This window comes from Hoplias malabaricus, chromosome 15 (genome assembly GCF_029633855.1).
Source record: "Hoplias malabaricus isolate fHopMal1 chromosome 15, fHopMal1.hap1, whole genome shotgun sequence".
Lineage (NCBI taxonomy): Eukaryota > Metazoa > Chordata > Actinopteri > Characiformes > Erythrinidae > Hoplias > Hoplias malabaricus.
The window spans coordinates 21,813,071-21,840,989 of record NC_089814.1 but is presented as its reverse complement, the minus strand read 5'-3'; the positions used below and the strand labels follow the sequence as shown (position 1 = coordinate 21,840,989).

General features: G+C 41.4%; 1 protein-coding gene across 1 annotated transcript in view; it reads left to right on the top strand.

Annotated features, from left to right (window-relative positions):
- The first annotated feature begins 229 nt into the window (after window positions 1-229).
- plrdgb (PITP-less RdgB-like protein) overlaps window positions 230-27,919 on the top strand; it is a 101,875-nt gene continuing 74,185 nt past the window's right edge. The window contains exon 1 of the mRNA XM_066645969.1: window positions 230-399. Coding sequence (XP_066502066.1) covers window positions 375-399 — 25 coding nt within the window. The 5' untranslated portion in view covers window positions 230-374. The remainder of the gene's footprint in view (window positions 400-27,919) is intronic.

The following is a 27,919-nucleotide window of genomic DNA, read 5'->3' as shown; positions in this document are numbered from 1 at the left end:
CAAATTTCTTCAAGAAATGTTATAAAAAGAGCTCAGTTTCGTAATTTGTATGCAGAGATTGAGAATGGGATTCCCATCCTTGGTGTCAACATCGTAAAGACGGAGGGTGATTGGTTGGCGTTAAATTAGCCTGAGGAGGAACGTCCAATGAGAGGAGGCTGAATACAGGAGCTTTGTCGTGATTGGTTAACTTTCTCTGCCTTACCTGAGCTGGAGGGGAGGGGGTTGCGGAGCTTCAATGGTCGAGAGAAGAGTGCAGGAGACACTTCAGTCAGTCAGCGTGGCATAGTGACTGCCTCGGAACCAACACACACACTGAGCGGCTTCTTAGTCCCGCACGCCGTCAACAGACATAAAGACACGGGGCAGACAGAATGGAGAGAGATCCGCGCGAGAGAGGTAAGTGGGTCTTCTGGTTTTTACCTGGCTGGTGTGTGTCGATAAAGGTGGTGGGCTGTTCCGACGCTGGGAACTGAAGCCTAGTGAAGTGTAGAGTGTAGTGCGCCCTCCCCCTGGAAACCCAGCTGCTGCAGCTTTGGCGGGAATTAAGACAGTGGCGAGGGTGACGCACAGACGTTTCGTCTGAGTGAGACCTGCCCGCGGCACGAATCCCGTTCAGCTCGAGCTACGAACTGAACTCAAACCCGCGTTCGTCTGCCTTCTTTTCTTCAGAGAATTTCTGTTGAATAAATGGGTTAAACACAGTCATTCTGGGGGCTTATCGAGTCTCGGGGTTGTTGAGTGTTAGTGGTAGGAGTCAGTTGTCTGAATGCTTACCTTTAAAGGTCCCTCACAGAAAGTTATGACCTGACATGATTACAGATAACACATTCTACACTGTCTGGGGTCTGGGACGTTCGTTTACAACTGTCATCTTCTTATAAACAGTAAAAGTGTGTTCATAAGCTGTTCTTTAAATCTGGATAAGATCGTCTCCACCGGAGACAGACGCTGAAAAAAAATGAAATGGAAGACTGACGACGTTCATTAGACGTAGACCTCGGACAGTATTAAAGTTTTTGATTTTATGACGACGTTCTTTGTCGTATAAAAGACGTCTCTTTTGAATATGGACGCCCCCTTTTAAGGTGGCAGAATGTAGCAACGTGATTAATGGAAAATTTGATTACATTTAGTCTGTTTGAAAACCACATATACACACACTGGGTTTATTTAAGTATGGCGCCATAATGAAGGTTTCTGGATGTCACAAGTCCCTCCGTCCTCGGTTCTTCTAAATGTTTTGTTAGTTAGTTATGTACGCTAAACCTAGTAATATGCGGGTTTGGACTGGTTACACAGAGCTTTAGCTGCAGATAAGAATTAGTGCATTTCGCTGGAATACAGCTTTCCGCACCAAACTACCCTTAAACGCTACTATTACGTCACAGGGAAATGTCTGAAGATTCAGTGGAATTCCGTGTTAAACCGAAGGAAACGTCTAAAACTCTAGGCGTTCAAGTTTTTTTTTTTCACCGAGACACAAACGTGCTTTTCCAGGTTCCCACGCCCTTAATAGAGGAGAGGCTAAATTTCATTTCCGACTACACGCTGAAAAACTGGGTTTATGCTTTCACACAAGTGTATGGCTGCCTTTCTGCTTCTTCACAAATTTAAACAGTTATACCTTTTGTCTTTTGTAAACTATGACAAGTTTTAACGGCGCTGACTTTCTTCTAATACCTTCTATACTCCTATAGACTATACTGTTCCTGTTGAGGTGAATAGTGTAACAGACTTTTATAGTACAATAGTCTTTATAAATGTCTGTTACAGTAGATACTTAAAGACTTACTAAGGGTGCTTACTGAGATTAGGGGTGGGCATTAAAAGGTGTTAGTGCAATTGTGACACATTTTTGCTGCCACAGAGTCACCAGTGGATTGATAGTTTGTAAAAAGCATTGACCACTTCTGTGGAGTGGTGTAGCTTCATTCATTATCTTTGGAAAGAGCTGAAGTGGCATCTGCTGACAGAACAAATCATCCACGATCAGTACCCAACCTCATACATGGTCTTTGGTCAGAATCCCAGTGAGAACAGACGAACCAGGAACATCCAAAAACATTAATTGCAGGGCCAGCTTGGGCTTACTCAAATTAGTCCCTAAAAGATATTGTTGTTGGTCCAGTTTCCATATACGTTATCTTTCCATTGTTCATTAAACATAACATTTCTGTGAACATCAAAGGGTGATTTCCATGTTTTAAATGTGTTGCTCGTATACAACAGCAGCATCATTGAAATCGTCATGAAAAGGTTATTAAAAACTGAAGTTTATACGTTTAACGGCAGCCTCAGAGTTACCTTTTTCGCATTTTTAAAATGTTTTGTGCTCAGTGGGATGCAATCACATCTGTTCAGCAATGTTCCAGTATCTAGTCAAGCCTTTCCAGAATGGTAGAGGCTCTAACTGACGTAAAGTGGCATGTATCTACCTTAGAATAATTCCACAAGTTAAAAATATAATAGTCAACATAAAACTGTCAACATTAATGAATCTGGCATGTCATATTATATTATGAGTGGGAATTAGGGACGTTTATAAAAGCAATGTGGGCTAGAAGAGTTGGTTGGCGCGAATGCTTCCCAGCGCTAAGAGATGTAAGTGCTTAAAAATCTTGATCACGTAGACTTCTATAAATCCGACAGAAAATTGCTTTAATTAACAATTACATTAATAAACCGAACTAATTATATATATATATATATAACGTTTTTTTTTTTCAGCTTAGGTGGAAATTTTATTCTTAGCTGTATTTTTCCTCTAAATGTTTGATAGAGGAGAGACAATCCAGTTAGGGAAGTGAGAAAAGGGCTTAAAGTGGACATGTTACAGAAAAAAAATCACCTTTTTGTGCCTTTGCACATTAAATTTGTCATTCCTTTTTGTTTTTACAAAAACCTAGGAACACTGGGTAAAATTTAATTTTATAATTTTATCCAAAATTTACATAGTGCCATTTCTGCAGTGCTGCTCCCAGAGCAGTGGTGTGGCCAGACTGAGGCGGCTGAAGATAAATTTACGGTGGCCTCAGCCACCATTGGCCACCCCCTGGCTCCGCCCCTGACCCAGAGTTGCAATGACAGGTAAACTGTTCTCTCTGTTACATGTCAGTGAAACATCACAATGAATTTGAACCTGAAATTTTATTGTAAAAATATTACGTAGTGTTACTGTATGTGAGAGATAATGGGATCAAATGAGCCATTCTGAGTGCTGCATTATGTTAAATGCAGAGGCATTGTCCCAGACATTTCATTAAGACCCTAGAGAACTATGTTAACTTATGGAAAAGGGTAATTTGTTCATTGTCTGTAATCGCGTATCCAGTTCAGGGTTGTGGTGATCCGGAGCCTACTCAGAATCATTGGACGCAAGGCAGGAACGCCAGTCCTTCACAGGGCGATACACACTCATACATTCACTCACACACTCACACCTACAGTCAATTTTTTTGAGTGGCCAATTCATCTACCAACGTGTGTTTTTGGACCATGGGAGGAAACCCATGCAGACACGGGGAGAACACACAGTCACCCAGAGCAAGATTTGAACTCACAACACCAGGACCCTGGAGCTGTGTGACTGCTGTGCCAACGTGCCGCCTCAAAAGAACAAGTGTCCAGCTAGAAGATTGTGTCTATTGTAAATTTTTAGTAATTTTATTGCTGTTGCTCTTTAAATTATATATTTCTTTAAGAGAGAACATGTTCTCTTTAGTACTTTGTTTATATCTGATAGATCTGAGACCTGAACTCCCTGTCCTCATACAGTGAGACACAAACACTTCAGATATGGTCATTCATTATGTTTCGTTTGACACTTGTTTGCTCCGCCTGAGCCAGATCCGCGAGAGTGTTTTGTAGCCAGATGCAGAGACTAGTGTGGAGGCAGAAAAGGCAAGGCAAGTTTATTTATAGAGCACCTTTCATACACAAAGGCAATTCAAAATGCGAGAGCAAGAATAAAAATCACGAAAGGCTTTAAAAATAATGAAAAATAATGCAATTAAAGAAAATATATAATTAAAATGATCCAAACATTTGAAATGGTTCAACAAAAGGAAGAAAACTAAAGTGCCTTTCCAGAATATACAATGATGCAGCCTACACTTTCAGAAAATAAAAAAAGGTACGGCAGAGGTACATTGCAGGTCACTAAAGGCACAAACAGTGTAAATGTACCTTTAACGGTACAACAGTGGTTTTAGCGTCCAGTTGTGTTCCTTAAAGGTACGTTACATTCTCTTCCCCAGAAGGAGAGGTGAATATTTGTAATATTTTTTTATAGAACTGTGTGAAATGAAAGACCATAATATAAGTCCTGGAGATGAAATTTGGCATACTAAATCAACACAATTTTAAAATCTACAATTATAATAGAATAAGGTACAATTATGTTCCCTAAATAAAGGTACAAAAATGTACCCTTGAGGGTACCACCGCAGTGACAAAAGGTATGTACCTATCTGATCATGCTTATTAAAATCTTATCTGTCATCTCTCATTTAGAAAATCAAATAGCAGTGACATGTCAGGTGTGTTTGAATAGCCTTAATTAAACCAAAATGCTACTTTCTTTTAAACCCACACGGTACATGTGTGATCAGAAATGATTACAGACACAAAGGTGCTGTTATGTTGTTTATATGATGCTCTTGTTGATGGGGTTACTGATGACAGGACAGCTGTGCTGTCTGAAGCTTTTGTTCTGGTTTGGAGGTAGGCAGACAAAGACTGTTCTGGCTTTCTCTTACAAAAACACGACATGGATTGGAGATGAACTGATTGAACCATGTCTTACGTCATGCAAAAGAAGAGGAAGATGCACAAAAAAGTAATGCACTCAAATTGCTCGATTCAAATAGGCGTATTGTATTCATGTGGAAATGGTGCCGATTTGGGTCCAGTATGTTCAGTGCATTACTTTTGAAGACTGACATAGGTTACACACACATACACAGACACACATGCACAAATGCAATCAAACACAGTTGTGTGAAGTCATACTGTGAGCTGCTACACACTAACAAGTGTTTTCTTGCTCTGCAGAAGTGTTAAAAGCTTGTTCGACCATCAAAAGACCATTCATGGTTGCAGTGTTTGTAACAGCTGAAAAGTTGGAGGCAACAACCATCTCTCTCTCTCTCTCTCTCTTTTCCTCTTCTTGACAGTTCTCTGTTCTCTTTCAGCAAGAAGTCTCTTTTGAAGGACATGAACTCTCTTGTGATTATCCCAAGATCTGTGCGATTACACAAATGGAAAGCTTGTACTAGGGCAGCATGGTGGCGCAGCAGGTTAGTGTCGCAGTCACACAGCTCCAGGGACTGTCTATTCCTGCTCCGGGTGACTGTCTGTGAGGAGTTGGTGTGTTTTCCCCGTGTCCGCGTGGGTTTCCTCCGAGTGCTCTGGTTTCTTCCCACAGTCCAAAAACACACGTTGGTAGGTGGATTGGTGACCCAAAGTGTCCGTGTGTGTGTGTGTGTCTGTGTTGCCCTGTGAAGGACTGGCGCCCCCTCGAGGGTGTATTCCCCGCCTTGCGCCCAATGATTCCAGGTAGGATTCCAGGTCCCACCGCGACCCTGAATTGGATAAGCGGTAACAGATGAATGAATGAATGAATGAAAAGCTTGTACTAAATATAGAAATGTAATTGGAAAGTTCAAATGTATAAATATTAAATATTCAGGTCAGTACTAAAGGTGAACAGAAGATTCTGTACTGGGAGTATACAGGTGTATAGGACCTGTAAATACTGAAGGTATGTAGGAAAGTCAGTACTCTGCACCGAAGAATATGTTAGCTGATGTGAAAGCAGGCAACTAGAATTATCTCTTGAACTTCAGTGTCATGTCTCCTGCTAAGGGTTTTCAGGTCAGTAATGCAGTAGAGCTAAAGGAGTAGGTGGATTTGTGAAAACATTCTTGCAATTATGAATATCAAAGATGTTGTTTTGATGCTGATGAGGCAATGTGCCAAACCAAGATGCTCAATAAGTGCATAATGCTGAATGTTTGAGATTATTCTTCATTGATTCAGTTAGCAGGCATTCACACTTTTTATTTTAATACCCATTAAATTGCAGTTAATATACATGTTAGCGTGAAAATTATGCTAAGCACCCACTTCTGTTTATAGAAGTTATGACAATGAGTTTTTATCACACATTCACACACACAACATAATATGCAGTACAATGAAATGTGTCTTCCGCATTTAACCAATCTGTGGCAATGAACACCCCGCCACACACACACACACACACACACACACAAACATCACAAACTCATCACAGTCAGCACATGACATAAAATTAACACTCCTTTAACTATGAGTAAAAATATTATGAAGTTGATGTTTTGAAGTGATATGATCCCTACTTAGCGTCAGGGTGGCGCAGCAGATAGTGTTGCAGTCACACAGCTCCAGGGACCTGGAGGTTGGGGGTTCAAGTCTCACTCTGGGTGACTGTCTGTGAGGAGTTTGGTGTGTTCTCTCTGTGTCTGCGTGGGTTTCCTCCGGGTGCTCCAGTTTCCTCCCACAGTCTGATAACACGTTGGTAGGTGGATTGGCTACTCAAGTTTCCTTGTGTGTGAGTGTCTGTTGCCCTGTTAAGCACTGGCGCCCCCTCCAGGGTGTATTCCCGCCTTGTGCCCAATGATTCCAGGTAGGCTCTGGACCCACCATGACCCTGAATTGGATAAGTGGTTAGAGATAATGAATGAATAATTCCTATTTGCACTAATTGCTTGTTGCCATATTTTCACAGTTGTAGCACTGAAATAAATGTAAAGTCCAGGTCTGTGTTAAATTTGTGGAAACCAGAAAACGGAAATCTGATGTAACAGAGACACTGATTGTGGTACTTAATGGTGTGCATGAAATGACACTCTTTGACTGTTGTTATATTTGAATAATTGACAGAGGATTAGAATTTAATATGTGATGTTAATTTCTGGCCTGTCACAATAGGCTTTCTTTTTTGTGGTCAGTATTGTGATGTCACCAGAGGCGGGGTAACAAAGCTGAGCCAATTTATTTTAGGTAACCTTTATCGAACCCTTTAAAGGGCCAAGGGAAAAGGAAGTAAGGGAGCGAGTAGCAGTTTGGGCTTGGTGTATAGTGGAACTGGTGGAGCCCCTTATTAACCCCTCACCTAAAACTCTGGAGGGTGAATAAAGCTTTGCCAGTGGAAACAGCCACACACTAAATCCAACACAAACAACAACACAAATAAACCTTTGCTCCTCAGATGGCAAGCTCCTATCCAAACCTCCTAGGACCAAGCACCGGACCTGGGGGGAAAGAGCCTTTTCCATAGCTACTCCCTCACCCTGTTGAACACTTGCCCCAAACATATTTGAAAGTGCACTTTTAAATCACTTCTTAAAACTCATCTCTTCACATGAGTATATGAACGTATGTCATTTTCAAAACCTAGTTCTTCACTTCTGCTGTTTAATGTTTGATTTGGTGTATTTGTTTTTTGTTTTAGATTGTATTTTATTCTTCTTCTCTTACTTGAACCCAAACAAATCCACATAACAGCTCCAGAACAGAGAGACCAGAGAAAACCACAGAACGAGTGGCTAACATACTGGTGACGTTCATACTTATGTAAACAAACACACCAGTAAACCCAATGGACGGTACTGAGGTTGGCAAAAAATATTGCTGTAATGTCCATGTATATTATGGTAAGGCAATAATGTAATTACCGTAACAGGCTTTTATCTGACAAATTATAATTTAATATCTGAGTCTGAGAAGCCTGAACAGCATGTACGAACGTGTGAACTTTGTATCTTACATCTCCTGTTTCAGTGCTTCTTCTGCTGGTTAAACCTGGTTTATGAAAGAAATGGAATCAGTTTCACTATTTCCTTTGTTCCCTCGATGCAGTTGGTGGTAATTCTTGGTAATGCAGAGTTCTTTCACCAGGGTGGGATTTAATGGGGATGCCTCAAGCAGTTAGTTCCCTAATCTGTGTGCGAGCCAGGCAGGGATGTGGTGACGTAGATTCACGGTCACCTTTGTCTGCTGCAGTTTCCAGACAACAAGGATCCTCTAGCCTCGTCTCTCTGAGGACTGATCCTCTGTCTGAACCTGTCTGTTCCAGAGACATGGCAGCTGACAGGTAGATTAGAGAGCTGCAGACAGGAGAGTAGAATAACTAGAGAGAAAGACAAAGAGAGAAACGGCAATCATGCGAAAGGATTGTCAATATTACTTTATATATATCAAAAATCTTGTCAAAAAATGGAGTCAAAGATTTTGTTGGCTCTGTACGCCCACTCATTAGGTGTGAGATCATTATTAGAGTGCAACAATGCAGTCTCTGAGTCTAATCACATCTGTATTGAGTGAGCCACATAAGAATTACAGCATGTTTTCTTTTTACAGTCCCTCCATTACAGCAGACAATAAAAAATTGCATCATAACCCTATTGTTTCTTTTGTTTATTTATGAAGTGAATGTATTATGATCTGTAATTAAATAAAACAAGTTCCATATATTTTTTCTTCTCCCATAAAAGTACAGTAATATGAGAGATGTATGAGGTTTGGTGATGGAAGGTTTTGTTCCTAAAAGACATCTAAACATTGGTGATTAAATGTGGCATACTGCCGCTGATCCCAATATTAAAACACGTAGATGATATGGATAGCAATCTTATATAATCTACTTAGCTTTTAGCCTTCTGGAGTCACCTATCACTGGCGTGTTCAAACCTTGTGACAGATTCAAGAAGAGACACATCACTTAGTCCTGCTGCCAATTTTACTCAAAAGTACAGGCTTTGTGCTCAGTGTCTGTTTTTGTTTTATCAGGATAGACAAAGTTAAAACAGAGATGGCATGATTTAAATGTGGTTAGAAAAATTATGGGACGGACGCTGCATTTATTTGAATATCGTCATCAAAGTAATAAAAAGGGACAGTTATAAAATTGCACTAGAAATAAAATAAATAGATCTACATTTTTAATTCAATCTAAGCACTGCGCTACTCAAATGCACAGGAGAACAGGAAGGTCTTTAGTCTAGATTTGAAGATAGTAATATTTGGGGCAAATCTGATGTCTTCCACGAGTCTGTTCCAGGTGCAGGCAGTGTAGTGACTGAAAGCTGCTTCCCCCTGTGTGGTTCTGACCCAGGGCACCACTAGCTGACCAGTCCCGAGTGGTCTGAGGGGCCACTGGGTTCATACACTTCTAGTAGATCTGAAATATATTTTGGTCCGAGGCAGTTTATTGATTTACAAACAATTAATAGCACTTTAAAATCAATCCTGTGTTTAATTGGGAGCCAGTGCAGTGACCTGAGGACAGGAGTGATCGGTTCTCTTGGTTCTGGTAAGAGTTGTAGCTGCTGCATTTTGAATAAGCTGCAGCTGCCTAACTGTGGACTTGGGAAGTCCAGTAAGGAGACAATTGCAGTAGTGCAGCCTGCTAGAGATGAATGCATGGTGTTTTTTAAGTCTGGTTGTGACACATACCCTTTGAATTTTGATGTGTTCTTGAGGTGATAAAACCCAGATTTTGTTATTGTCTTTATTTTCCCATTAAATTTGAGATCTGAGTCCAGGAATACGCCAAGATTTCTGACCTGGCTTTTAGGCTTTAGAGCTCTGCTGTTAAGCTGAGTAGTAAACTTAAGTTTGTGCTCCCTACTGCCAAACACAATCAACTCTGTTTTATCTTTGTTTAGTTGAAGGAAACTGTCCCTCATCCAGTTATTTACTGATTTTAGGCAGTTGCAGTGTGTGTCAATGGGAATATAGTTGCGTGGTGACAGATCAAAATGGATTTGTTATCTGCAAAGCTATGATAGGCTATTTTATTATCTATAAGGATTTGTCCAAGTGGTAACATGTAAAGGTTAAACAGTAGAGGCCCAAGAATTGATCCTTGTGGAACACCGCAGGTCAACAATGTTCATTTTGATATATAGTTACCAATAGCAATATATGTAAAATATGGTAGTTAATCATCAGTAAAATTTCATGGCTTCTTCTTAAGAGTGATAAGTATGGTCTTGTGTGTTCTGACATGTAATTTTGGATTAGTCTACTCACCCCAAGCATCAGCTGCTAAATTGTTGCTTAAGGCCACAGTGGCAGTTGGTAGAGCAGGACGATAATGTATTCACACCTGCCACCAGTGCTGGGTATGTTCTAGAGCTTTGCACGCTCTCCTACAGTTAGTGCTGCTAGGATTCGTGCCTTTGAATCTTTCTGGGTTGCTGCTGGTGAGAAGCCAAAAACCTGAGGCTCAGTCGTATTTCTGAATGCTCTACTACAGATGGCAGACTCTGTATGATGTTTTATGTATATAATAAGACACTAGGAAGCAGAGAAGTTTGAGATGCCTCATGCAAAACAGAGTGGAAGACTGGCTGAAGATGCTTGGCTTGAGGCTACATCTCAGAGCTCAAAGAGATGGATGTCGCACCTCCCTTATTTTGTCCTTAGTAATAAAAATGTGCAGTCATTTAAAACAAATCAGCATTTTATGTACATAGGACTGTAGATAGGACAGTGGCAGTATCGGCACTTGGTAATAAAACGTATTCTGGGTCTGAATTTAATTGTGTTGGGATGACAGTGTGTATGATTCTTGGTTTTCTGATCCCAAGGTAGATGAGCACACACTGTGATCCGATCTGGTTGTGTGAATGTAATCACACTGAGACTTGATCTGCATGCATGTATAAATGCATTATCATTGCGTGTGTGAGTGAGAAAGAGTGCATGTTTGTTCTGCTATACTTGTGAGGACCTCCACTGAAATAATTACTGTAGCTAAATTAACACAACACCTACATCTAACCTTAAACTTAACCTCAGTAACGCAAGTAAATAATTTCACACTTTCAGTTGATCACATTCATTCATTCCTTTGTACATTCGTTTATTCATTCCTGTTTCAATAGTCCACTCCACACACAACTGAAATGTGTACTTGGGTATGTTAGATGCATTATATAAATGTAATATATATTAATAACGACAATAAAAGCACTAGTAATAGTACCAGTTTTTGTAAAAGAAAAAACAAACAAACAAACCAAAATGTCTTCACAGTACAACAACATGTGAGACTTATGTCTGGGTCTCTCAAAGATATAAAAACATGCCTACAAGTGTATTGTGATTACATGTGTGTATAAACACATTGCACTTTACTTGTCAATACCCATGGCCTGAAGTCATGCCGCAGCACCTTCATCTTCCAGTGTTGGACCTGTCCTCTCTCTTTTGATGAGAAGGTGGAAGACAGTCGGACACGGAGCACAAATTTCAGTCTGAATATTGTGCAGGACGATGAAATACAGCCAGCATCTGAAATACTGAAGCAGTGCAAGAAAGGCTGCAGAAGCTTTGCTCAGCGACTTGGCAGGAGGGCTCTCTTTAAATGAAACGGTTTGGAAAGAAATTAATCGAGTTTACAGTGCAGATGTAAGAGAGGAATTAATTACCAAGACCACCGTAGGTGAAACTTCAATCATACATAAGCTTTCAGATGTATAAAGGGTTCAGTTGGAGTCAGAGGGAGCGAATGAGGAAAATACTGAGCAATAGGGTGAACTCAGGGATGCTTAAATTCAGTTTGGAGAAAGTTTGACGCTGGAGGTTCCTCGCTGCACTGTTCTGCCAGGATCAGAGTACACAAATATAGCCTGATTTTGAAACAGTTTTGTCATATCTGACTTATTTCAAGAATCTGACCTGAATAAACAAACACCAGCGATGATAAAAGACCAGTGATGTGTTGTCTGACGCCCCAGAACACCCTGACCAAAAGTCTACCATGTTCAAATTATTTATATTTTTCCACCCAGTCTGATATCTCCTGAGACACGTTCCTTGATGTTGACCAATAGGAGGACAGAGTGCTCATGTAAGCATGGAGAAGAGAAAGAGGGATGCTGTTGCTGCAGCTGTGAGCTTCTTGATATGTCGTCACATTACTTTGATTTCCAGCTCATACTGTCCTTTTATTGATACGCAGGAACAGGTCCACAGTCTATATTTTATTTTCTTCTACTTTTCAGAACACAAAACTGCCAGCATCAGCCACTGTGTCTGTAGCTGTGATTGACAGCACCTTGACCCACCTCCAAGATGAGGTTTGAACTCACGCAAGAAAGTGAATCCTGACTGGTCAGCATTAAGCCTTTGATGTTCATAGACTTCAGTGGAATTAAATTCATGTCATAAATATTTTGAGCTTGTGAAATAATAATTACAGATACTTTAAGTTTGAACTGTAGTATATCAGTTCAAATGTGTGAATTTAAAATATATAAATTCTCAGAAATTTTGTGAATGTATAATTAAAATATGTATCTGTAGAAATGTTTTGTGTTAGTGATTTAAGATTTTTGACAGAATATTTTCATCAGTGAGGTTTAACATAATGATGGAAACACACACACACACTTCAGAGGTTTGTGTACAAGTTTGAATCTCAAAACACACGTATGAATTTTGTCCCAGTTTTTAAGACTGAGCTGACAATCCAATCAGCACATTGCCCACTCACTAACCAATCAGAATGCTTCTGACTGAGTATCCAATCAGGGAGTAAGAGATTCCCGTGCATTCTGCTTATCAGAGTCAGTACAAGCCGTGGTTTTAGCTTTGGGTTTTTTATTTAATCGTATTAAGAGAGACCTCCAAATCTTATTAACACTTTCACAAATTGTAATTTGTGAAAATATATATTTTTAAATAAATGTTTTCACACGCACACAAAACCTACTGATTATAATTAAAAATTATTTGTGAATATTATTCCACAAGCTCAAAATATATATGATCCTTATTTGTCTCCCGATCAAAATATGTTCGGGACGTTATGGTGCTAATATGCTTAATTTGACATAGTAACCACCGTAAAAGACAAAAATAGGGTAGTCTGATCCGGGCAATGAAGGCATGTCACAAGTAAACACAAGTAAAATCCTGGTGCTTGATGGAAAGTCAAAGAAAAAAAATGACCCCAGTACTTTCATCCACTACTAAATTTTACTTTTCATCCTAGGTATTAGCAATGTGCAGTGTATCCATAGTTTATGTTGCTGTTTATGGGCTGGTACTACGTTCTTTAACTAGTCTAGTATTGACCAATCATAACTGTAGATGAGTGTTTTTTCATGCCTTTTGTTGTAAGTTACAATGGCACGGTGGTGCAGCAGGTGGTGTCGCAGTCACAGCTCCAGGGACCTGGAGGTTGTGGGTTCCAATTCTGCTGTCTGTGAGGAGTTTGGTCTGTTCTCCCAGTGTTCGCGTGGATTGGCGACTCAAAAGTGTCCGTAGAAGGGAGTGTGAGTGTGTTGCCCTGGGAAGGGTGTATTCCTGCCTTGCACCTAATGATTCTGGGTAGGCTTCAGATCCACCATGACCCTGAACTGGATAAGCGGATACAGGTAATAAATGAATGTTCAGCACTAGTGTACATTATGTAACCAAATATATATACAGCCATCTCTTGTAGTTGGTGAATTCATCTACTTTAATGTGTATCTATTGCTCACAACCTTTTTCGGTTTTGCTCATAGGGCTTGTATAACCTTAATAGATACGGACTGGCAAAAGAATGAGGTGCTCTGAATCTAAGATCACCCAATGACAAGTGTTGACCAGAAGGCCATATAGCTCCCCACTTCAGTGCTCACAACAGCTTAGACTAAACATCTGTTTAGAATTGAACAGGAATTTTTGGCTTGAGTGGAGGAGAAAAAGCAAGGGTGACCACATGTGAAACGCAGTCTATATTTGGATTCTGAAATGGATCATTTGCCTAATGTATTTCTGAGGATAAATTGGGTTTAAGAAGCTGGTTTGTAATTATGGAGATCTTGCTGCTTGTGAGATGCTTGATCAGAATGGGTGCTGCATCTAAAGCTTGTAATAGAAAGAATGTTCTGATTTTACCATTGAAATATAGGGAGAATTAAAATGCCATTATGGGTGTAGAGACTATTTTTTGTACTTCAAAGCTATTGTATAATTATGTTAACCCATGCCAAAACACACTAATGTTGAAGACAAGCAGGAACAAGAGACATTTCTCACAAGCATGCAATGACCGACATATAAATAATGATCAGAAGTAACCTAATATTTTATGCTCTTTGGGCTGATTCATACAAAAGTGGTTGACATTAATTGAAAAAGCTCATGTCAGTTTCTGCAAATGCACACAAGGCCTTAAGGTTTCTTTGTCTATTGCTCATTTCCATAGTCTTTTCTAGATGATATTATGGAAAAAAATATTTTTCAGTGCATGTGCTCATTAATTTGGGGATGTGGAGCTCCTACCCACCCACAAACTGAAGTAAAACAACCCAGTCAATTTTAGTGATCTGCCTGAGTCTGAAAGCTGAATTTGTGCTGCATCTTACATAGAGTGCAGACACTTTAGAATTGTCCCACCCCCAATCACAGCTCTGGACCAGTGTTTATAGATTGCAAAGACAAGTTTAAGTGCAGCAAAACAAACACAATGGGCGCAGAGAAATAAGGGCACTGGTTAAATAAGAAGACAGCAAGAATGGAGAAGAAAGACAAGTGAAAATGGCTTAAAAACCAGAGCATCTGCTCCTTGCTCCTCACTCCTGGGCTCTCGCAATGAACTGAGCTGTGGCTCATGGGCTGTTTTTGACCCTTTTGGTATTTTGACCAAATTATATAACATGTTTTATTAAGACCTCTGTAACTCTAACTCTGTGGGAAAGGTGAGTCATATGTCAGCTTAAAAAGTGAACATGTTTAACCCTTTAGAACCCAAATAAACAATTGAGAAAAAAGATACTATACTATACTTGTATGAGGCCTTCTTTGATTTCTTGGGGTTAATGGAGACTGGATCATTTATACAAGAAATAAAGAACCCGGAAGTCCTAGTCTCTGTAGACACATCTTTTCTTCGCTGGTTTCCCGTGTTTTAGATGCGTTCGTTGTTGACAAGAGTTTTTCTGAACTCCTGAACTGAGATCACATAATTGATTGAGGCATTCACGTTTATTCAAACAGTAAACACGTCTTATGAATGAATGGGGGCCAAAGGTGAGATTGGAACCAGAAATGGTGAGATGTCACGTGTGATATTTAGGCAGGTATCTTATCAAAAGTCCTAATTTTGGTATTGTGACAACACTATTGTTGACACAACTCAGTTATGCACATGGACCTCTGTAGAAAAGCACTGACCAATAGAATGTACATTAATCTTAGGTCACCATGACCATCCATCCATTCATTATCTGTAACTCACACACTCACACCTACGGACACTTCTGAGTTGCCAATCCACCTACCGACGTGTGATTTTGGACTGTGGCAGGAAACTAGAGCACCTGGAGGAAATCCACATGGACACAGGGAGAACACACCAAACTCCTCACAGACAGTCACCCGGAGCGGGAATCGAACCCACAACCTCCAGGTCCTTGGAGCTGTGCTCTCCATGACCAATGCATGCCAATTCATCATGCAGTATTTCTTGATGAATTGGTTTGTGATCCAGAACTAACTGTACTTGACCACACTAAGGTTAAATGGCTGTATGTAATCAAATCCTCACAGCAATGTTCCACTATCTAGCAGCTGAAACTGGGTGTTCAGAACAAGGCGGTTTTTGACCCTTGTGATATTTTGACCATATTATATCATAGATGTTTTATTAAAACTTCTGTACCTCTAAAACTGTGGGAAAGGGGAGTCATATGTTAGCTTTAATAACGGTAAAAGATAGAGCGGTTCCTTAAAGTTGTGATGCTACATCTGAGCAACAAAGACTTGCCATCATTAATCAAACTATGAATTCTGAACTATATGTGCATCTTTTAGAAGAAAATGTGAGGATATTTGTGTATGAAATTAATTTTAACAAAGTGAGACAATGACCCTTAGCACACAAGTTGTTCTACCAAAGAGTAGTTAAAGAAGATACAGTGAATGTTTGGTGAAATTGAAGTCCTGACCTTATTTTAATTGAAATGTTGTGGAAAGACCTGAAGCCAGCAGTTTATGTGAAGAAACCCACTAAGATTCCAGAGTTGAAGCTGTTCTGTGCGGAGGAATGGGATTAAATCACTCTAAGCCAGTGTTGTGCAGGGTGGATAAATGACCACTGTAGATGTTTAGTTGAAGTTAGTGCTGCACAAGATGGTCACAGCAGATACTGAAAGCAAAGGCTTGCATATTTTGCCCCTTACACTTCTGTAACATTGGGTCATTTCCTCAATAACAAATGACCAGTTATGATTAAGGTCCAGGCCATTTCTTATAACCAGGAAGATTTAGATCTGTCTTTACATTGAATGCTGAATGCCAGTAATCTTTCAGCCCCATTAAAAATGTATTAATATTTAGTTACGGGTTCATTATGAGTAAAACAGATAAACCATTATTTTCCAATTATCCTGAATACATCTGAGGATATGTGTAGGTTCATAAAATGGATAAAGCTGATTTAGCACTGTTAGGAAAAATAAAAACTACAGACATTTGTCTGGTTTATCAGTCTAAAAATAATGTGTTTTTACTATAAATTTCAGCAGTGACCTTAGTTAATTTTAAGGATAAAAATAAAGTGAACAGCTTGGAGTCACTTGTCACACTGTTTGATGGAATGATTTGCTGGTGGACTATTCACTGTCCAGCAGTGACACTGAGGTATTTAAAAAACCAGCAGCACTACTGTGTCTGATCCACTCATACCAGCACCTCACACACTAACACAGCAACAGTAGTAGCAAAGTTAAGAGCGGTGTATTCGCATGTAGTTTTAGATTTGGGGCTGAACCTGACTCTGCACCCCAGTTCAGACAGATCAGTGTTTTTTCATTCCTTGTTGTGCATCCTTGCTGTGTTTTAGTCTGCCACAGCTCCAAGGACCATTTGAGCATCTTCAAAATATCCCAGCACAATTTTATGTGCTACCGTTGTGAGTTGGATAAAACAAATGTGTTCTTTATTGTAGCACCGAGATATTACAAACCGTTAGTTTGTGCTGGATGTCTGCATTTCATCGTGATTGACAAGTCTGTCTTTGCCAGTCAGTGCTCTGCAAGGTTTGTACATTTAGGTCACAAGCAAGCAGATACTTAAAAGTACTAGGTACTAGGTATGCTTTTTACATGCATAATGTAAAAGCAAAAAAGCAGAGTAGTCAAGCTGAGCAGAGAAGGTTAAATGCAGTGGAAAAGCATCTGTTAGTAAACCCTTTTAAAACATTAGTGCAGCATTTCAGTGTCATGATCTGCTTAACTCTAGCTTTGGCATTTAGCATTGAGAGGAAAGTTAAGTCAAGGTTTATGTCACACTCACGTCCCGTTTAGTCTGTTTTCCTTCCTCCGCACATGGCTTTGTTTTGTTTATGTTCATGCCCCGCCTTTGTTCCGCCTCCTCGTCTTTTCCCTTGTTATCCGTTTCAGCTGTTTCTCGTTTGTTATTGTATTTAAGCCCTCTCGTCTCACTTCCTCTGGTCGTTCATTGTACCTTGTTCCATGTTTCGTTCACGGTGTACATTGTTACTTGTTTCGTGTTCTTAGTTCTATTGATTGCTCTTTGTATGTTCGCCGTGTTCTTCGTTTCTCCTGCTCGTTCCTCTTGTTTCGTCTAACGCCCGTTTCATGCTCGTTTCCGGTCCTAGTTCGTTTGTGTTTGTTATTGTCAATAAAGTCTGTGTTCTTAGCGTTTGCGTCCGCCCTCCGTCTGTCCGCACCCCTCATCCCTCAGCAACCCTAACAGAATGAACGACCCCAAAAAGGACGCAGCTAGCACGGACTACTTTTTCGAAGAGACGTTCAGGAATGTCCAGGAGTCGCTAGCGGTAAGGGTGGGGGATCAACCTGCTGCCCTGCCGTCCTTTATGGGAGTTCCCTCCGAGTTTGAGGGGACTTCAAACGTTGAGGGTTTCCTGCTCCAGTGCCACCTGTATTTTAACTACCTGACTGTCCCTGCACCACAAGAATTCGTTAAGGTAACGTTCATGAGATCCCTTCTTAAAGGGATAGCACTGCAGTGGGCTGATCGTGTGCTGGGAGAGAGAACCCTGCACATTACTGTGGAGAGTTTCAGCGAACTATTGAGAGCCAGATTCTCCCGACCAACTCTCGAGGACATCTCCGCAGGTCCCTCTGCTCCCGAGGACCGCCCCCTCAAGTCCGGGGAGATTTTTGGGGGGGGGTTAAGGGTAGGGGCTGTTAGCCTTCAGCCTCAGGTCGACAGAGGAGAGGCTAACGGGCGCACTTCTAGGGGATCTCGTGAGTGCGCCCGTTAAACCCCCTAAACCCTTTAAAGCTCCAGCGCGAGCACGGCGAGCAGCACAAACTCCCCTCAGCGTGAGCGCGGCGCAGCCAGCCACTCCCCTCAGCGTGAGCGCGGCGCAGCCAGCCGCTCCCCTCTTCGTAAGGGCGACGCCCGCCTCTCCTGCTTCCGTGGACGACGTCGCAGATTCATCTGCCTCCGTGGACGTCGTCGCACGTGCTCCAGTCTCCGTGGACGTCGTCGCAGATTCATCTGCCTCCGTGGACGTCGTCGCACTGTCTCCAGTCTCTGTGGACGACGTCGCAGATTCATTTGCCTTCGTGGACGTCGTCGCAGGTCCCCCTGTCTCCTTGGACGTCGTCGCAGGTCCCCCTGTCTCCTTGGACGTCGTCGCAGGTCCCCCTGTCTCCTTGGACGTCGTCGCAGGTCCCCCTGTCTCCTTGGACGTCGTCGCAGGTCCCCCTGTCTCCTTGGACGTCGTCGCAGGTCCCCCTGCCTCCTTGGACGTCGTCGCAGGTCCCCCTGCCTCCTTGGACGTCGTCGCAGGTCCCCCTGCCTCCGTGGACAACGTCGCAGGGTCCCCTGCTTCCATGGACGACGTCGCAGGTTCCCCTGCCTCCGTGGACGTCGCTGCAGGGCCTCCTGTCTCTGTGATGGTGGCACCCGCCGCTTCTGTCTTCGTAAAGGCGGCACCCGCCGCTTCTGTCTTCGTAAAGGCGGCTCCCTCAGCCGCTCCTGTCTCCGTGATGGCGGCACCCGCCGCTCCTGTCCCCGTGACTGTGGCTACGGCTGCTCCTGTCCCCGTGACTGTGGCTACGGCCGCTCCTGTCCATGTCCGTAGGTCGGCCCGAAGGACTTCGGGGCCGATCCCCAGAACTGTGCCCAGGCTGGTTCCTCAGACTGCCCCACAGACATTAGCCAGTCCTGGGCACCCACCTGTTATATTGGTTCCCCTGTCCGTCCCTGTCTTGGTTCCTGTTTCTGTCCTTGTTCCAGTGCCTGTGTCTGTCTTTGTCTCTGTCCCTGTCCCGGTCACTGTGTTTGTGTCAGTCCCTATGAATGTCTTGGTCCCTGTTCCCCTGTCAAGTCATACCCAGTCCCCTGTTAGTCCTTTCCAGTCCCCATTTCAACCCTCTGTCTTGTCTCACGTCCAGTTCCCGTATCCGTCCAATGTCCAGTCACCTGTCTTGTCTCCGGTCCAGTTTCCCTTTCAATCCCCTGTCCAGTCTCCAGTCCCGTCTCCGTTTCAGTCTAGTCTCGTGTCACCTGTCCTGTCTTCTGTCCAGTCACGTACCCCTGTCCAGTCTAGCGTTCCTATCCTGTCCAGTGTCTTGTCACCAGTCTCTGCTCCCGTCCAATCCCAGCACCAAGTCCTGTCACCTGTCCCGTCTTCTGTCCAGTCCCTGTTTCCATCCAGTGTCATGTCCAATGTCAAAAACCCTGTTAAGTCTCATTTGTCCACTCCTGTCCAGTCTCATGTAAACACTCCCGTTCTGTGTCGTCCTTTCTAGTCCCAGGTCCCATCCCCTGTGAATTCAGTCTTCTGTTTTGTCCAAATTCTAGTTTCTTGTTTTCCTTGCCCTCTCCTGTGCCAGCTCCTGGGGGTTTAGGAGTACGCGCCCCGGGAGTTGCGCGTTCATGGGGGGGCATCTGTCACACTCACGTCCCGTTTAGTCTGTTTTCCTTCCTCCGCACATGGTTTTGTTTTGTTTATGTTCATGCCCCGCCTTTGTTCCGCCTCCTCGTCTTTTCCCTTGTTATCCGTTTCAGCTGTTTCTCGTTTGTTATTGTATTTAAGCCCTCTCGTCTCACTTCCTCTGGTCGTTCATTGTACCTTGTTCCATGTTTCGTTCACGGTGTACATTGTTACTTGTTTCGTGTTCTTAGTTCTATTGATTGCTCTTTGTATGTTCGCCGTGTTCTTCGTTTCTCCTGCTCGTTCCTCTTGTTTCGTCTCACGCCCGTTTCATGCTCGTTTCCGGTCCTAGTTCGTTTGTGTTTGTTATTGTCAATAAAGTCTGTGTTCTTAGCGTTTGCGTCCGCCCTCCGTCTGTCCGCACCCCTCATCCCTCAGCAACCCTAACAGTTTACAGAAAAACAACACCAAATCCTCAAAAAACATAAGTAAAACATGTCAAAGGCGAAATTTTGCAGAACCATAACAGAACAAACATAAACACTCTGGTTGATGTCTCATTGCTGTGTAGACAGAGCTGTCTGGGCAAAGTCACATGAATTTACTTCAGACAACTTGTATTAAGAGCAGAATCAGGACAGTAGACAAAAAAGATTCAGGCACCTACAAGTGTGTTAGACAGGGTCAACAATATTATGTCTGTGTTTAAATGTAGACCATTCTATCAAGGCTGATATCTGGAGAGATTTGTTTAGATATTTTCTCACTTGTAATCATGCCTTCTTTGCCTTCTCAGGGTTAATAGTGAATGGATTATTCATACAAGAAAAAAGAACACTGAAAGTCCTGTCTGTAGTATCTTCTCTTCACTAATATCCTGTACTTCAAGATGCACTCGTTGTTGACACTGCTCAGTTATGCACATAGACCTTGTATAATCTTCTGTATAAAAGCATTGATCAATAGAACGTGGCACACTGGAGCAGGTGTACATTAATCTTAGGGCACCATGCCCAATGGCAAGTTTGAGCCAGAGGGTTATTAGACTGTAAAGCACTCAAACTATTCACAGGTATTTAAGGTGGAAGCGCAGCACCGTTTAAGATGGAATGGGCTGCAAGTTTGCAATTCTGGATTGGTTGTAATTCTTTTCTGAGTTTCAGGTAATATTGGGCACCATACTGTGGCTCTGTTGATGCCCCGTTTCCCCTGGCACAAAACAAACCCCTGTTATGCGTGGCACGGTGGCCACTGGAAGACTGTTCCTAACTTTGGTTGATGCTGAACCTTGTGTAAAACTAACCATCAACAGTAACAGACACTAACACTAACCATCAGGAATTTTACAGTGTTTTACCATGAAATAAGTAACCATTTCACATCTAGTTGAGTGTCATTAAATCCTCACAGCAATGTTCCAATATCTTGTGTAAAGCCTTACCAGAAGAGTAGAGGTTGTTATTGCGTGAAAGCCTTGATAAAACTCTAGACCTTACAAGAAACATTGGGCGATCATATGTGTACAATTGTAATTAATGTTGTGTTGTTCTTCTCAAATGACCAGATTGTCCAGATTGAATCTCCATAGCCTGGATGTTCATGCTAGTGTTAAACAACAGGTATCGCACTAAAAAACAATAACAACACAAACACAGTATGTTATTATTAGTTTACTGTGTGTTCAGTTTTAACAGGAATGCTATTTCTGAGGGATCTCCAGATTCAGCCAAATACAGAAGCCCATTCACTGTGGTGTTGTTAGTGTCAGGTCTTGCAAATTAGTACTGGATTAAAACCACAGATCCAGTTAACAATCAATAAATTATAGCACCTCCATAGGGAAAACTAATCCAGCTAAATTGGACTAAAAAGTCCTATATATCATAACATTTGAGCCAAATGAGGTCTCCCTGTCCAATATATGAACATTACTAATACTTACGTCACAGTTTGAGGAGCACACATGGCCCTTACTTGTAGCACCATGGCTATGCTTTATCTCCAGAAGAAACAAAGTGTAAGTCCTAAATCTCCCACAGGTTTGCCACATATAAGCAACACTTTTTTTTTATTGTGTGCAACACAAACCAATCTAACGCCATGTGTCTGAAAAGAATAGAAAACTCTGATTTAATGCACTTCATTCATCAAAGCTGAATTTTAAAAGAAGGCATTTGTCATCTAATTGAACATGGAAGTGATTTATGACAGAGATTGACCTAGTCTTCCCACTCCTGGTGATTTTTGTCATTGTGTCCTGCTGCTACAAGTGCTTATGGTAACAAGAAGAACATGGATCCCACACAGCAATGTTGTATATCATTTTTCAGCTGTTGAAGCTGGTTGTTTTGCCATCTGTCAATTTTAGAATAGCGTCCACTTTAATAGCACCATTGCCGTATTATAGAATATATCATTAATATTCTTCAATTCATCTTGTAGATTGACAGTGATTTGTGCACCCTTCTTAGGACGTCTTCAAGGTTACAACAGCACATGCTCTTATCGTGCCCCACAAAACACAAAGCTTCTGCAGTGTGGAGGACGGGTTTGCAGATGCATGCAAGCTCTCTGGTTTGGCAAACAAGACACTGCAGACACCATCAACCTATTGGCCTTGATCCAGATATTTCCCGGTCTGACCTTTTGGTGCATTTCCTTAGAGGGGTTGAGATGCTCCTCATATTTTGCAAAAGAGAGAGTAAACATGAATATTCCAGCAGAGAGTGTGTAGTTTGAATGCAATAAGGGTGGTCCATGAAGTGTGAAATTTTAATGTGGTTGTAAAGGCTCGGTACATAATAGTTTGTGTAATTAATGATATATGAAATTAGTGTAGATACACTAAAGCTGGCAAGGAGGACTATTTATCTTAAGGGATGAAAGAGTAATCATATGTTTCCTCAACCTCTAGACCTCCAAAGAAGTTGTTCACAACAGAAGTGTCATTTATCAAATCCCACTTTTTGCTCAGATTAGCGGTTCACAGTCATAAATGCAACTGCCTGTATTTGTCTGTAACGTGAAAGAATCTGTCCCTGAAATGGCTCACACGTCTGTGTACCTCTCACCTTTAACCCACAAAAAATACGTATTATACAGTGGTTGGACAATGAAACTGAAACACCTGATTTTAGACCACAATGATTTATTAGTATGGTGTAGGGCCTCTTTTTGTGGCCAATACAGCGTCAGTTCATCTTGGGAATGACATATACAAGCCCTGCACAGTGCTCAGAGGGATTTTAAGCCATTTTTCTTGCAGGATAGTGGCCAGGTCACTACGTGATGCTGGTGGAGGAAAACGTTTCCTGACTCGCTCCTCCAAAACACCCCAAAGTGGCTCAATAATATTTAGATCTGGTGACTGTGCAGGCCATGGGAGATGTTCAATTTCACTTTCATGTTCATCAAACCAATCTTTCACCAGTCTTGCTGTGTGTATTGGTGCACCTGATTGGTCATCCTGATACACAGCACCGCCTTCAGGATACAATGTTTCAACCATTGGCTGCACATGGTCCTCCAGAATGGTTCGGTAGTCCTTGACAGTGACGCGCCCAACTAGCACAAGTATTGGGCCAAGAGAATGCCATGATATGGCAGCCCAAACCATCACTGATCCACCTCCATGCCTCACTCTGGGCATGCAACAGTCTGGGTGGTACGCTTCTTTGGGGCTTCTCCACACCGTAACTCTCCCGGATGTGGGGAAAACAGTAAAGGTGGACTCATCAGAGAACAATACATGTTTCATATTGTCCACAGCCCAGGATTTGCGCTCCTTGCACCATTGAAACCGACGTTTGGAATTGGCATGAGCAACCCAAGGTTTGGCTATAGCAACCCAGCCGTGTATATTGACCCTGTGGAGCTCCCGACGGACAGCTCTGGTGGAAACAGGAGAGTTGAGGTGTACATTTAACATTGGGTTTCGTCCTTCTTGGTGGAATGCTGACGTTACCCTGGATACCGTGGCTCTTGATACATCACAAAGACTTGCTGTCTTGGTCACAGATGCGCCAGCAAGACGTGCACTAACAACCCTTTTGAACTCTGGTATGTCACCCATAATGTTGTGTGCATTGCAATATTTTGAGCAAAACTGTGCTCTTATCCTGCTATTGAACCTTCACACTCTGCTCTTACTGGTGCAATGTGCAATTAATTAGTTAATTTAAGATTGGCTACCAGGCTGGTTCAATTTATCCATGAAACCTCCCACACTTCAGTTTCATTGTCCCTGTATGTGTTTTAAGGCTTGAAATTGTAAATCGTAAATAAAAAAATCATCTGAATCCCCAAAAGTCTCACTGCACCCTTTGTGGTGCACACTGTAAGTCATAAAATAATGTCTTCTGCACTCATGTAATGCATTTTATTTTGAATTACAAAGCCTCCAGTTGAACTAGTGTCCTGTCCACAGCAAATTAATTAAGTTTTAAAAATGTAACCCTTGTCAATACTCTCATTGTGAAAATGGCAGTAATAGTGTTTATTTAACACTGGTGAATTTGCTGTGTAGTAGTTTTAGTTTCATAATCTGTGAAGTGCACTATGTAGTGGGTATTGTGATATTTGGTACACAGATGGAGCTTCTCCTCCATTGTGGTTTTGCTGTGCTACCTGTGCTATCCCTTTCCTGTGAAAGTGACTCAAATCTGTTTTTGCAAATTCAGATTTGATGCATCCACACAACCCTGAATGGTTCTGATCTGAGTCACGTTAAACCAAAACGTTGTCATTTTAAAGTAAAAACACTACCTAGTGTTCCTTTAAAAATTGGTCAGTATTCAGCACCAGCCATGTCTGCAGAGCCCCAGTTTAGAAGTTATCTGAAATAACCCCCAAGGTGTCTTTGAGTAAGTTGCGGGGTGGGGGAGACAGATGAAGCTGCAGAGGTGCGGATCTATCTGAGGAGGAGAGAACATCTCACTAAGCACTGTCAGCATGCACCATTAAAAATTGTAGGCTTCCAAGCAATTCAGACTTTACAGTATATCATTATCAAAATATTGGCATTTGCACTATTAATATTATCTCAAATAGGCAATATGAGAGTCCAAGCGTCAGTGCCAAATGTCTTTATGCATTAGAGGAAATTTGTGCTAGTCTTTACCCTCCCAGCTTGGTAGCATCATGTGCATGGGAAAGCTGGAATTATTTATTTATTTATTTATTTATTTACTCGTTTTACTCTTGTTTAAAAACCCATTTTTATTCTCTGTCCTGTAAAGCACTTTGAGCTGCATCCTTGAAGTAGGAAATGTGCTATATAAATAAATAAGATGATTAATATTATTATTATTATTATAAAAATAATTATTTTTCAGAATAAAATTTGATATGATATTTAATTAAATGATAATTTATGCACAAACATGGCATTATGGGCATTTTCTCCTCAACAAGAAAAAAGAAAACCAGGCATTTCAAAAACAGGAAAGCCCAAAATACATACCCTTGACATTGGAAGGTCTGGAGAAACTTTTGTGCTTCATCATCAATGTCTTTGTTTACATGTGCTTTTTTGCCGACCAGCTGCCAGAAAAGGCATATGCACTTACTGCCTGACTGACGGACACCTAATGTTGAAACGCGCATGCGCGAGTAGAACTGTTAAGTCACCTGTATTTCACAGAGAGAAACTAGCCACTACATCACTACACCATCTGTTGTTAGTTCAGCCATATTTCACTTTCCAGTTCGCGAACTAAATTTGGAAAAGATCGTTGGTGACCAGAGCTCCTCTCTTCCCTGGACAAGTGCTCTTTTTGGGGCCTAAAAAAATGCCTGTTCAAGGGGTCAGATAGTTGAGAGCTGAATTGGGAAACACTCACGCTGCTTCAGCACTGTAGGTCAACCATCCACCGCTGTGAGCAGCTCAGTGTTTTACTGGAGCCTCGAACAGAAATGTGTTGAACGTTGTTGAAGTAATATTTATCATAGTCTCTTCTTTATGTTTGGAGAATGTTTCTGTGACCCAGCCTTTTGTTTTCTAGTATATATTTAATAAACAGAAAGTCATCTCGTCTGTCCCTATAATGACACAAATACACGGACACATCTCATCGTTTTTGACTTTCTGATGAGTAAATTACATCTGCACAGCTTTTTGTTTAACTTTACCTGAAAGCGGTCGAAATCTCCGGATTATTAAAGTTAGAACACCAGAGCGAGGTGTTACTAAAAATAAACAAGGCCGTTAATTAATTACAGCACTGTTTTATCAGGTGGACCCTTATAGAAATGTAAGTCAGTAATAAATCTAGTTCCAGTGATGCTCTGTTCCTTTATCAAGTATAGATTACTTGGTTGATAAAATGTTAAGGTGCTTGGTTTTAGAAGTGTTCAAGAACTCAAATGTTATCTTGTTGCTTTCTGGTAAATGAGATGTTTGTCATCTCAACACGGTGCTTCAGTTTTGTAGCGTTGTATGAACAAAAAATTAAAGGTTTTCCATGATCATACACACACTGTCAGAAACTGACAACATAAACTATATTTATAGTTTATTATTTGTTATTATTGTAAACAAAGACATTTTTATGAACCACCAAAGCTTCTCCAGACCTTCCAATGTCAAGGGTATGTATTTTGGGGTTTCCTGTTTTTGAAATGCCAGAAACACCTCTGTGACAATGACTATATGGCTAACAGCGGTCCGGCTAAACTTGCCTAGTGTCTCTTTGCTTTTGTTATTATGTGATTGTGTTGTAGAGGAAATATGTAGAACAAGACAAATAAATGCAGAAATGAAAAAATGAGCACAAAGCTGTGTTCATAATATACAGGGGTTGGACAATGAAACTGAAACGCCTGTCATTTTAGTGTGGGAGGTATCATGGCTAAATTGGACCAGCCTGGTGGCCAATCTTCATTATTTGCACCAGTAATGTAACTAACATAGAAACAATCACAGCACCATAAACACACACAAACGGAGCATGTTCCTGTTTTATATCCTATTATTTATTTATATGAAAATTCGTTTGTAAATGACCCTGTCCAGCTACAGTCAGTATTTTTACACTCTGTTTCAGTCTCTGAGCTATTTCTTGAATTACTGAACCTCAACACACCTATAGATGGAGCCACGGTTTGTGCTGAATTACCTCATGTTCTTTGGTTCCAAATGGGAACAGATTTTTCTGGTTCGTGAACCAGTTTATGTTGGTGGAGGTGTGCTGAATGGTTCCAAATTTAGTTCACGAAATGGGACAGTGCCTCTTCCTCATTGGTGGAAAAGCGCTATGTGAAATATGGCTGAACTAACAACAGAAGATGAAATATCGTTCCTACTTGCGCATGCGCATTTAAACATTAGGAGTCAGGCAGTAAGGGAAAATGCCTCTTCTACGCCAACCCAGTAGGTGTTCTGGCAAAAATGACTGTGACATTACTTATCATGATAAAAATAGCTTAGTGTCCTATTGCCCAACTCTGCTGATATTTTAGAAGGCTTAATAAATTGAACGGTTCAATTTATCGTGCTCTCAAACGGTATCAAAAAACATCATTTGGGATGTTATCTTGTGAGCATTGTATATTATATGTAGAATGAATGTTAGCTTGGGTTAATACAGCTATTAGAGCAAGACTGACAATCAGCTGTTGGGTAGAGAGGAGACCTACACCTACATCCAAGGTGAAATCCTAACTCAAACTCTAATTCTCACTCCAGAACGGGTACTTCTATCCTCAGAGTGCACTGACATATGCCCACAGTTATTGCCTATATTCCCAGTGTTGTATTCAACCTGTCTCTGAAACTGAAGGTAATATAGGTTTAATATATTGCAGCGTAGGTTTGATGTTGGACTCTGGGCAGCCGTTCTTACTAAAGGCTCCATTGATTTTGCGCCACTGATTTCTGCTCTTAGGCCTGGCTTCCCTCCTTACCCATAAATTTTGGGCAAACTTGGAGGTTTAGCCTACTTTTGCAGGCTGGCCCCTGTTGTACTTTTATGCATGTTGTATGCTAATGTAACTGCAGCC